The 13,266-nt window shown below is 40.7% G+C and overlaps 1 protein-coding gene across 1 annotated transcript in view; it reads left to right on the top strand.

Moving 5' to 3' along the window:
- The window catches only part of LOC126175921 (hemocytin), a 486,280-nt gene that overhangs the window by 239,463 nt on the left and 233,551 nt on the right, over window positions 1–13,266 (top strand). Inside the window, exons 34-35 of the mRNA XM_049922991.1 lie at window positions 7,229–7,426; window positions 9,957–10,154. Of these exons, the coding sequence (XP_049778948.1) occupies window positions 7,229–7,426; window positions 9,957–10,154 (396 nt within the window). The remainder of the gene's footprint in view (window positions 1–7,228; window positions 7,427–9,956; window positions 10,155–13,266) is intronic.

Below are 13,266 nucleotides of genomic sequence, written 5' to 3'. Positions count from 1 at the left end.
AACTTTGTATGTGGTGGTGTCTGAAAGCTGACGCAGTCCCTCAGCCACATACTCCCGACGATCAAGTACCACAGTCGCGGAACGCTTGTCCGCCGGAAGAATGACGATGGACCGGTCAGCCTTCAGATCACGGATAGCCTGGGCTTCAGCAGTGGTGATGTTGGGAGTAGGATTAAGGTTTTTTAAGAAGGATTGAGAGGCAAGGCTGGAAGTCAGAAATTCCTGGAAGGTTTGGAGAGGGTGATTTTGAGGAAGAGGAGGTGGGTCCCTCTGTGACGGAGGACGGAACTGTTCCAGGCAGGGTTAAATTTGGATAGTGTCTTGGGGAGTTGGATCATTACGGGTAGGATTAGGATTAGGATCAATTTTTTTTTTTTTTTTTTTCTCTTTTCGTGGCAAAGTGATACTTCCAGCAGAGAGTACGAGTGTAGGACAGTAAATCTTTGACGAGGGCTGTTTGGTTGAATCTGGGAGTGGGGCTGAAGGTGAGGCCTTTGGATAGGACAGAGGTTTCGGATTGGGAGAGAGGTTCGGAGGAAAGGTTAACTTCTGAATTAGGGTGTTGTGGTGCCAGATTGTGTTGTTCGGAATTTTGAGGTTTTGGAGGGAGTGGAGCTGGAAGTGGGAGATTGAGTAGATGGGAGAGACTGGGTTTGTGTGCAATGAGAGGTGGTTGAGGTTTGCTGGAAAGGTTGTGAAGGGTGAGTGAGTTGCCTTTCCGGAGGTGGGAAACCAGGAGATTGGATAGGTTTCCCACCTCCGGAAAGGCAACTCACTCACCCTTCACAACCTTTCCAGCAAACCTCAACCACCTCTCATTGCACACAAACCCAGTCTCTCCCATCTACTCAATCTCCCACTTCCAGCTCCACTCCCTGCAAAACCTCAAAATTCCGATCAACACAATCTGGCACCACAACACCCTAATTCAGTAGTTAACCTTTCCTCCAAACCTCTCTCCCAATCTGAAACCTCTGTCCTATCCAAAGGCCTCACCTTCAGCCCCACTCCCAGATTCAACCAAACAGCCTTCGTCAAAGATTTACTGTCCTACACTCGTACTCTCTGCTGGAAGTATCACTTTGCCACGAAGAGAAAAAAAAAAAAATGATCCTAATCCTCAGAACCTTAGGCCCCCTACAAAACCTTTCACCTGACTCCATCAACCTCCTGACCCCACCGACACCCCGCACCCCTACCTTCTACCTTCTTCCTAAAATTCACAAACCCAATCATCCCGGCCGCCCCATTGTAGCTGGTTACCAAGCCCCCACAGAACGTATCTCTGCCTACATGGATCAACACCTTCAACCCATTACATGCAGTCTCCCATCCTTCATCAAAGACACCAACCACTTTCTTGAACGCCTGGAATCCTTACCCAATCCGTTACCCCCAGAAACCATCCTTGTAACCATTGATGCCACTTCCTTATACACAAATATCCCGCATGTCCAGGGCCTCGCTGCGATGGAGCACTTCCTTTCACGCCGATCACCTGCCACCCTACCTAAAACCTCTTTCCTCATTACCTTAGCCAGCTTCATCCTGACCCACAACTTCTTCACTTTTGAAAACCAGACATACCAACAATTAAAGGGAACAGCCATGGGTACCAGGATGGCCCCCTCGTACGCCAACCTATTCATGGGTCGCTTAGAGGAAGCCTTCTTGGTTACCCAGGCCTGCCAACCCAAAGTTTGGTACAGATTTATTGATGACATCTTCATGATCTGGACTCACAGTGAAGAAGAACTCCAGAATTTCCTCTCCAACCTCAACTCCTTTGGTTCCATCAGATTCACCTGGTCCTACTCCAAATCCCATGCCACTTTCCTTGATGTTGACCTTCACCTGTCCAATGGCCAGCTTCACACGTCCGTCCACATCAAACCCACCAACAAGCAACAGTACCTCCATTACGACAGCTACCACCCATTCCACATCAAACGGTCCCTTCCCTACAGCCTAGGTCTTCGTGGCAAACGAATCTGCTCCAGTCCGGAATCCCTGAAGCATTACACCAACAACCTGACAACAGCTTTCGCATCCCGCAACTACCCTCCCGACCTGGTACAGAAGCAAATAACCAGAGCCACTTCCTCATCCTCTCAAACCCAGAACCTCCCACAGAAGAACCACAAAAGTGCCCCACTTGTGACAGGATACTTTCCGGGACTGGATCAGATTCTGAATGTGGCTCTCCAGCAGGGATACGACTTCCTCAAATCCTGCCCTGAAATGAGATCCATCCTTCATGAAATCCTCCCCACTCCACCAAGAGTGTCTTTCCGCCGTCCACCTAACCTTCATAACCTCTTAGTTCATCCCTATGAAATCCCCAAACCACCTTCCCTACCCTCTGGCTCCTACCCTTGTAACCGCCCCCGGTGTAAAACCTGTCCCATGCACCCTCCCACCACCACCTACTCCAGTCCTGTAACCTGGAAGGTGTACACAATCAAAGGCAGAGCCATGTGTGAAAGCACCCACGTGATCTACCAACTGACCTGCCTACACTGTGATGCATTCTATGTGGGAATGACCAGCAACAAACTGTCCATTCGCATGAATGGACACAGGCAGACAGTGTTTGTTGGTAATGAGGATCACCCTGTGGCTAAACATGCCTTGGTGCACGACCAGCACATCTTGGCGCAGTGTTACACCGTCCGGGTTATCTGGATACTTCCTACTAACACCAACCTATCCGAACTCCGGAGATGGGAACTTGCTCTTCAATATATCCTCTCTTCCCGTTATCCACCAGGCCTCAATCTCCGCTAATTTCAAGTTGCCGCCACTCATACCTCACCTGTCATTCAACAACATCTTTGCCTCTGCACTTCTGCCTCGACTGACATCTCTGCCCAAACTCTTTGTCTTTAAATATGTCTGCTTGTGTCTGTATATGTGTGGATGGATATGTGTGTGTGTGCGAGTGTGTACCTGTCCTTTTTTCCCCTTAAGGTAAGTCTTTCCACTCCCGGGACTGGAATGACTCCTTACCCTCTCCCTTAAAACCCACATCCTTTCGTCTTTCCCTCTCCTTCCCTCTTTCCTGATGAGGCAACAGTCTGTTGCGAAAGCTTGAATTTTGTGTGTATGTTTGTGTTCGTTTGTGTGTCTGTCGACCTGCCAGCACTTTCATTTGGTAAGTCACATCATCTTTGTTTTTAGATATATTTTTCCTTCGTGGAATGTTTCCTTCTATTATAACTATATATATATATATATATATATATATATATATATATATATAAATAATAGAGGGAAACATTCCACATGGGAAAAATATATTTAAAAAGAAAGATGATGAGACTTACCAAACAAAAGCGCTGGCAGGTCGATAGACACACAAACAAACACAAACATACACACAAAATCTAGCTTTCGCAACCAACGGTTGCCTCGTCAGGAAAGAGGGAAGGAGAAGGAAAGACAAAAGGATATGGGTTTTAAGGGAGAGGGTAAGGAGTCATTCCAATCCCGGGAGCGGAAAGACTTACCTTAGGGGGAAAAAAGGACAGGTATACACTTGCACACACACACATATCCATCCACACATACACAGACACAAGCAGACATTTGTAAAGGCAAAGAGTTTGGGCAGAGATGTCAGTCGGGACGGAAGTACAGAGGCAAAGATGATGTTGAAAGACAGGTGAGGTAAGTGCATCCCTATGAAATCCCCAAACCACCTTCCCTACCCTCTGGCTCCTACCCCTGTAACCGCCCCCGGTGTAAAACCTGTCCCATGCACCCTCCCACCACCACCTATTCCAGTCCTGTAACCCGGAAGGTGTACACGATCAAAGGCAGAGCCACGTGTGAAAGCACCCACGTGATTTACCAACTGACCTGCCTACACTGTGAAGCGTTCTATGTGGGAATGACCAGCAACAAACTGTCCATTCGCATGAATGGACACAGGCAGACAGTGTTTGTTGGTAATGAGGATCACCCTGTGGCTAAACATGCCTTGGTGCACGGCCAGCACATCTTGGCACAGTGTTACACCGTCCGGGTTATCTGGATACTTCCCACTAACACCAACCTGTCAGAACTCCGGAGATGGGAACTTGCCCTTCAGCATATCCTCTCTTCTCGCTATCCGCCAGGCCTCAATCTCCGCTAATTCCTAATTTCAATCTGCCGCCGCTCATACCTCACCTGTCTTTCAACATCATCTTTGCCTCCATACTTCCGTCCCGACTGACATCTCTGCTCAAACTCCTTGCCTTTACAAATGTCTGCTTGTGTCTTGCATGTATGGATGGATATGTGTGTGTGTGTGAGTGTATACCTGTCCTTTTTTCCCCCTAAGGTAAGTCTTTCCGCTCCCGGGATTGGAATGACTCCTTACCCTCTCCCTTAAAACCCATATCCTTTTGTCTTTCCTTCTCCTTCCCTCTTTCCTGACGAGGCAACCGTTGGTTGCGAAAGCTAGATTTTGTGTGTATGTTTGTGTTTGTTTGTGTGTCTATCGACCTGCCAGCGCTTTTGTTTTATATATATATATATATATATATATATATATATATATATATAATAGAAAATGTCTTTTTAAATATATATATATATATATATATATATATATATATATATATATATATATATATATATATATATTTTAATGATACTGAACAAACCATTGAGTTCCATATAATAAGCTATGCAGATGACACCTCAGTCTTTTTATGTGGTACAGAATGTAAGGAACTACAATCTTTTGCTATTACTGGTGCAACAGAAGTAATGAAATACTTCAGTGATCAAGAATTCAATGTGTATGTCACAAAATCTCAATCACTTGCGTTTAAAATGGGCAGTTCTCACCACAGTTCAGCATCAGAAACTGGGAGCTGTGAATTTCTGGGGATGTATGTTGATGAAAATTTGTGGTGGACAAACAACAATAATTTTGTATATGGGAAAGTCAAACAACAATAATTTTCTATGTGGCAAAGTCAATTGTGCCTTATATCTCTTTATCCAGCTTATAAAGATATTTCCTAACTAAACCCTGAAAATAGTACATTATGGAACAATTTAGCCATTTCTTATAGGGCTGCACAGCTGACATTCACTTAAAAAGAATACTGCTGTTACAGGAAAGACCGATAAGTTTTACACATGGAATGGCCTATAGAGATCCATGCTGTGAAGTGTTTGTGCAGCACAGATACCTAACAGTATATTCTTTGTACATATTTAAATTTGTTACATTTTTTATGAATCAACCAATGGAAGTTGATAAGTGTAGTGATGTACATGACCACAATACCAAGGCAAAATTCCACTATTTCCAGAAAACAGGACCTGACTTTAACACAAAATTAAAATCTTTTCTGATAGAAATTTTTTTATATTCATTCAGTGAATTTTAAGTCACTGATTGTAATATGAACCAGTAGCATAACAGTTGTAATGCAATATATGTATGAGGTAGATATAATACGCAACAGTTTCAGTATATAATGTCTTTTATAAGTGTTGTTATTTTCATACTATTATTTCTGATGTCTGCAAAAGCCATAATTGTGATGGCTGCATACAGAGCAAATGTAAATAAATAAATAAACAAATATAAAGGCTATGTAAGCTCAAAATCAGCTGTGGTCTATTTGTCTAATCATGTCCTAGGCAATGTATACTGCTGAGAACCAATGAAGGATAATTGTCATGTTGGAGGCCATAAAAAGTGGTTCAAACACAGTGTCAAAACTAACCTAAAGTAGTGTAACTTCATTACTTGCAACTGAGGGATGTAAACCCACAACCATCTAACCTGGTAAATTTCAAGGAATAAAACTCTTTAAAGAAGGTGGCATTGGGCCATAGTGAAATGGACAGAAGACAGAAGAAGAGGAAAATGGAAATGTACAAGATAAATGATTCATCACCAGCTGCTCTCTGTTTATTCATGACCACAGTGTAAATACACTCATCACACATCAAGCTGGTCGGCTGTGTAAAAATTCATTCATGTGTAATCAGCTAGTAATAATAAATTTTGTGGTGATGTCAGTGGAATGGATGAAGCAGTTACAATAAAGAATTGTTAGACAGCATTATGAACTGATTTTATAGAGGTACAGCACTTGAAAATTTATGTGAAAACATCAGAAACCTGTAAAGGAACACAAAACATTTTGGAAAGTCTGAAGGGTGATTGCTCAATGTACCTTTGTCCCCACCTGTCATCAAAAATATATAAATTACAGTCATGAGGCTCAGGAAGACAATTAAAATTATATTGCTCCATAGACAAAATTAAGTATATGACATAAGACAGCTAACCACACCATACGATTTTCACTATTACCTATACTGAATGTGACAGTGAGTACTTTAGAGGTGAGGGAAGTTTCATGATTGAACTTCCTTCCTCCTTGCAATAATTTGTGGCTTGTGAATATGTATGTAACCCATATATATCTACCTTTACCAAATCCATGACGTTTCCCCAGCACTATTATTTCACTTATTGTTTTAAATGAAAAGTTAGTTTTTTTTATAGAAACGATTTTATATGTTCTTTTTTTCCTCTCTTTTAAATGAGCATCTACAGATACATCATTTTTTTGTCCAAAAATCCTAGGAAGTGTGCATATGCACTGTGCTGCTTAGGGCAAAGCAATGTCAGGTAACATCTATCTGTCTCTTATTTTCCTTTTTTTCTTACAGAGCTGAGCAGTATTCTTCAGTGAAAACTTATCTGAGACCTACATAGCAGTATTTGAATACAAATTTAGTTTAAATTTTTGATGTTTGATGAAATAATCTCTGTCTGCTTTCCCACAGAGAAAAGTGGTGCTGCAGTTAAGGTGCTTACTCGCATTAGGGAGAAACATGCTTAAACCCCCTACCAGGCATCCAGATTTAAGTTTTCTACAGTATCTTCAAATTGGTTACGGTAAATACCAGGATGGTTCCTAATACCATTTCTATCTCATCTGTGCCCTAGCTGAGTTTGTGCTCCGTCTCTAATAACAATGTTGTTAGCACAGTGTTATGCCTTAATATTCCTTCTTCCTCCCATTTATGTGCCGCAACAAGGAATTCAAACCTGATTGAAGATTTTTGTGTGTGGCAAGTAAGTTTATGCTTGCTTCTCCATCAACTGTAAATGAACTTCTAACAGCCTGAATATGGAGGATAAGTTATTACAGTGATATGTCCTGCATGATATATTATTCTTATATGAAAATCACTTTGTTTTTAGAAACCACACTCTGCAGCTTGGATCAGCCTCTTGCTCCAACTGCAGCCCGATGTGATACATACCTTAAGTGCGAACAACTACCTGAAACTGGTCGCCGAATTGTTGAGATGCAATGTGAAGATGGTTTGTGGTTCCACCCAGTCCAGCATCAATGCACCTCACCAGAACAAGTTGCCACTGTTCGTCCTGAATGTCGCAGTAAGTTACAGACAGAATTTATCGTAAATCTTAGTAACACACCTGTATGCTTGTGGCTGTGCTGTAGCATTGTTGTGCTCCTGTATCATTAAACAGATTTGTTGTTGAAAAGCTAAATAATCTGTTAATGAGTGTACTGTGAAACAATGCTTCATAATTTATGTACACTGCTTCCTAAAAACTTAGGAAACATCACAAAAATAATTAACTTACCTGTCTGTTGTAGTGAAGCTTACCAAAAGTGTTAAACACATAACATAACATAACATAAACAAAATATGTAAACATGTTCCCAGAAACAACATGAAGTAATAATTGTGCAATGTGCTGTTAATGATGAATTGTATGAGTTCCATAGGAAAATAATACCAATTTTCTTACAAACCACATAGAGGAGGCATTGATTCACAGACAGGCCCAATGAATATAACTGCTAAAATATTAAGCATTCAGACAAAGTCCTTCTTCCAAAATAGAAAACATGCACACATTCACACAAGCACAACTCTCTCTCTCTCTGTCTCTCTCTCTCTCTCTCTCTCTCTCTCACACACACACACACATACACACACACACACACACACACACACACACACACACACCACTGTTTCTGGGGATTGGGACCTGACTGCAACCAGGCCCCAGTGTCTGGAGACAGTGGCCAAGTGTGTGTGAGTTGTGCTTGCATGACTGTGTGTGTATTTCCTATTTTGGAAGCAGAACTTTGTCTAATAGCAATCTTTTTCATAGTGCTTGTCTGCAGCTCAACATCTCCACTATGTGGTGAGTAGCAATCTACCCTTTTCGTATTGTTGTTATTCTATCCTGCTTATGAGGATCCTCGAAATGTGCAAAGATTTTGGTCATTAACAACAAGCCATCAAAGAGTCAGGAGATCAGGCTCAGCATCTCATGCACTCAATACCTTTATATTACTCAGGAGGAATTCTACACAATCGGTCATTAATGCTTTGCACTGGCATTAAAATGTACATATACTTCGGGTATATCTTCTCTGTATATATGCACCCAGTTTTGTATGCTAAGACGTAGGAGCCTGTGCATCTACCTAGAAATATAACATCCATAAACACACACTGCCTAGACTGAGGGCATCCCTTCTTAAGAATTTGTTTGATAATGATTGATTCTCTTGTAAAATTGCAAACCACATTCAACATAAACATTGTCACTTTACAGTTTTGTAACACATATGTGCTTAGTATTGTTAGATTGGTTTAGAGTTCAGTCTCTCTTTTGCAGCCAAATGATATTATACAATGGTAAAATGCTGGACTAACATTTGAGGGAATTATGGTTAAATTCCCATGCATCAGATACAGGTTTTTAATGGTTCCCAAAAATCTCTCAGAGCAAAAGCTGGTGTGATTCTTTTGAAAAGCTCACAGCCAAACTCCTTATCAATCCTTTTTCAATAAGAGCTCATGCTCTGTCTCTAATGACCTCATCATGAACAAGGCATCATACATAATCTTTCTTTTTTCCTTTGCATTTTGCCACAAAATTTATCTACGTGTTGACATGATATTGTGTGCAAAGCTGATTAAGAGCTTTTTTGAGGTAGCTTCTGCATTAATGGTTGCTGTTAAATCTGCTGTGCTTCTCTTGATGCTACCAAACAAGGTGATGCAGTGGTTAACACACTGGACTCATATTCAGGAGAATGGCAGTTTAAATACACATCTGGCCATCCAGATTGAGTTTTTCTGTCGTTACCCTTAATTCCTACTAGCAAGTTCCAGGATTGTTCCTTCACAAGAGCACATCTGACTTCTTTCTCGATCCTTGAACCAGTCAGAGCTTTTGCTCTGTCTCTAATGACCTTGATGTTGATGGGACATTAGACCCCTTCCTTCCTTTTAGCTTGTTTTGCCTCACATTTAGCTGAAACTAATCATACTCCTTTTGATTCTGCTGATTGGAAATCCCTTGATGCTCAGTATCCTGAGTAGTGGTATGCATGCATAACATTCGTCAAGTATAGTTGCATAAAGATGAAGTAGCCATCGATAATTATAAGCAGCTGAAAAAAATGGAAAATTAGCATCTGTCTTCAAAATAGAACCCATTTTTTTACTGATTATTCAACTACCACCATTTAATCAGATGTTGAGCAAAGTCTTTTGTTACATGAAAACACGGCCTGACATTGATAGCTGTTGTTGACGTGGTACACAGATGTAGTCTTTAAAAGCTGACGCCCTCTGATGTCATGTTTCTTCACTTCTACCACCCTGTTCAGATCTTCAGGCAGTGTGTGTGTGTGTGTGTGTGTGTGTGTGTGTGTGTGTGTGTGTGTGTGTGTGTTAACTTAAATGATGTTCCAAACAAAACAAAACAAAATTTAGACACCGATCAAATTAAAAGTTTATCTCAAATTTATAAGTTAGTATGTAAGTAAATTAACTTCAAGCTGAAACAGTCCTCTATGTGTTTATCTCCATATTTGGGTAAAAGAGTGAAGAGTGCAGTAAATAGGGGTTATGATTTTGTTGTTATTTTCCAACAGTTGAAGATTTCTGTGGTGTGGAAAGGCCACTTCTTAGTCACCCGAGTGACTGCTCTAAGTATTTACAATGCCAGAGAAATGCCTCTAGTCAGTGGGAGCTACTGGAAAGGGACTGTGGCCCAGGAACATGGTTCCACCCCGTAAACATGGTGTGCGCATGGCCAGCAGACGTAAGCGCTGTCCGACCTGAGTGTTCCCGTGAGTATGGCAGTACAACATTTCAGTTTGTTTTCATGTCTGAAGAAGTGATTTTAATGAAAGTAAATTTTAACTAAAATGTTCCTGCATTTTCTACTAGAAACATTTGTAAATTCCACATGTGTTTCATTTCATATAATATTTTGTTGTTACTGGTAGGAGCTAATGATTTTGTTGTAAGTTAGAAGAACATTCACAGGGTAAAATTTCCAGTCAGCATAACTTGAATTCGGTTTATTTTCAGAATTTTTTTCTTTCATACTTCAGTCACAAACATACTTAATACAACATTCTTGCAGAATAGCTTATTTTTCACAGATAAATTAGAATGCTCCTATCTTCATCAAGTAAGATATTTAGGATGGGACATTTATTGTCAGGCCTGTTACATTTCCTGCTGTTATTTTATTTTATCCATGGTAATGGAGATTGGTATTCATAGCTGTAGATTAAATTATTTGAAGATAAACAGCAACAGACATTTTCTTCAACTTTATTTATGGCAAGATTCATTTGAAGCTTTCACCCATATATATTTGACTTAATACAGTTATGCATTTGTTGCCAGTATGAGTTTCTTGATTTTATTTTGAATACTGCAGCTTTCCAGCAAAATAAGTTACTTTAGTCACTGTCTCAACCAAGCTGCATACTAACAACTACTCTGCAGTCAAAGTGCTCATTAGTTTCATTCTGCCTCCAGTTGCTCCTTCTTCCAGTTTTATACACAGACCATACTTGTCTATACACAAAGTAGTATAAGAATTTGTAAATAACAATAACAACACTCAACAATCAATAGTTATTCAAATTATCATAAAAAATTATAACAATTAAAAAGTCAAGAATGATAAGGTGTTTCCAAAAGCTGCATAGCTGTATGAAGGTATTGTGGTTGCTCTTCCCAGTAAGGTGTTAATATAAAACTGCTTTACATTACAGTCTTTGAAATTTATTCTGAAATTAGTTATGTTATTGAAGTGAATATTGTCAGACTATAAATTTTATTGAAATATGTGTGTAAATGTAAAACTGAAACTTCATATCATGTTATATTCATTGCTTGACATTAGGTATTTGTGTAGATCCATACAGTGTAGATATCATGTGGAATATATACAACATGATACAGTACGAAAATATTCTCTATTTTCCGCAAATGCTATACAATGAGGAAAGCACATCTGTTCTACATGAAAGCTTGGAAGATCGTTTGTTGTGAAGCAAGATCGATTGTCAGTGGGGTTACACAATGTGGTGCATGCTGGGGGAAAAGTGGCATGTCTCTTGTTGCACAGCATTAAGATAGTAATCTTACAGGTATGCGGGAGGGCAACAAGTGTGACCATAATGAGATTATTGTGAGATATTGGTTGGCGGAGGCATTGGGTTGAGGTTGGCTCATGGTAGATAGTCTTCATGTTACTTCGTTGTGCCGGTAGAAGAGTATGGTGTTCTAGGAATGATGTTGGTGAGAAAAACATTGGAAGATAGATGCAATGTGCAGGCTACTATGTTGACGTCATTGAGCAGTTTGTAAGAAAGCATGAAGTGGCGGCTGATGAAACCATTCCCAGAGTCACGTTCAGAATGCTGAACCTCAGCAACCAGGAAGTTGTCAATTAGTTTGATACTCAGGTCTTTAGTGTCAGAGGTCTTCAGTGTCGAGCTGTAACTTGAGTTGCCACATTGCGCTCAGTTGTACCATCGTGGTGTTTGGCGGAAGTTGACATGTCATTGGTGGACAGATTGTCCTGGAGTGTCCACACAGATTTCACATGGTTTACATATACTGTGCTGGGTCTTTGGTTCAAGAATATGCTGAATGTATGTGTACCATGTTTTAGAACCTTGGACTCATATAAGGAGGCCACAAGGAAGGCCAAATTGTAACATCATGGAACATGACGTAGATGTAGTCTACAGGTGCCTTATGAATGTAAAGTTTAAGAGTGCTGTGAGGTAGTGGAGGCAGTATTTTAAGAAGTGCAATATGTTCTTTTACCCTGGTAACATGGGCAGGGAGTTTGTTGGTTTGATCTGTGGCACCAGAAGCACAAAGTCAGAAGGAAGGGCAAGTGTTTCACCATACAGGACTTCTGTGTGGGAGGCACAGTGTTCCTTCTTGCAGGCAGTGTGTATGCCTAAGAGCACCCATTCTACAGCTTGTGTCTAGTGTATACCATGGCATGTAAGAGCAGCTTTCAATATGTGGTGGCATAGTTGTATAAAGCCATTGCTTTATGGATGTAGTGGTCGTTTAATAATAGTGGGTGCCACAGAGGTTACATTGTTCACTGAACAGTGTGGATTCAAGTTGTTGGTCTTGATCAGTGGTTATGGACACTAGGTACATGCATCAGGGTGTTGTTGAAGTCACTAGCTGTTGATTATACTGACATGTCTCATAGAGGTGTGGCATTATGTGGTCAGTGATGGAGATTATGTATTGATAACCTCACCAAATTAAAGTGCATGTCTCACTTTGCTCTTCCAGCATCGTATGCACTTGGGTGTCCACTCCTTGCAACCTTTCTTGATGATCAGCCATACAAAATTTTTCAGTCTTTAGATTCACAGTCATGTCACTGAGAAGGTAAGGAGGTGTTTATACCTATGTTGTGATTCTGCAAATGCATTGTAATCAATCTGTGCAGAGATGGCATTGATCTGTGAAAGATAATCAATGATGATGTTGCTTCTGCCCTTCAGGTGGCATATGTCAGTTGTGAATTGTGTGACATAATCCAAGTGGTGGAAGTGTCTGGGGCACAAGTCTTTTGATGAGTTACAGATTTGTCTGCTAGTGGCCAGTGATCTATATAGATGACAAGTGGTTTACCTTCCATGTCTTCCTTGAACTGACAAATTGCCTCATAGACCATGAGGAGTTCAAAGTCATAAGTCAACCATTTGCTTTGGCAAAGAGTCAGTTTTCATGAAAAAATCTGAATGGTTGTTGTAAGCCTACTACTTACTGTTGGAGAACCATACCAGTCACAAAACTGCTCACATGCTTTGTAACTGTTAACTGTGCATGATGGTGGGCCAAGGTTGTTGCCTGGGTGAGACAGTCTTTGAATTTGGTCCGATTCAGCTTCAGTTTGCTGTT

This window comes from Schistocerca cancellata, chromosome 3, assembly GCF_023864275.1.
Source record: "Schistocerca cancellata isolate TAMUIC-IGC-003103 chromosome 3, iqSchCanc2.1, whole genome shotgun sequence".
NCBI lineage: Eukaryota > Metazoa > Arthropoda > Insecta > Orthoptera > Acrididae > Schistocerca > Schistocerca cancellata.
Note: the sequence above shows the minus strand (reverse complement) of the source record. Positions and strands in the feature narration are given on the sequence as shown.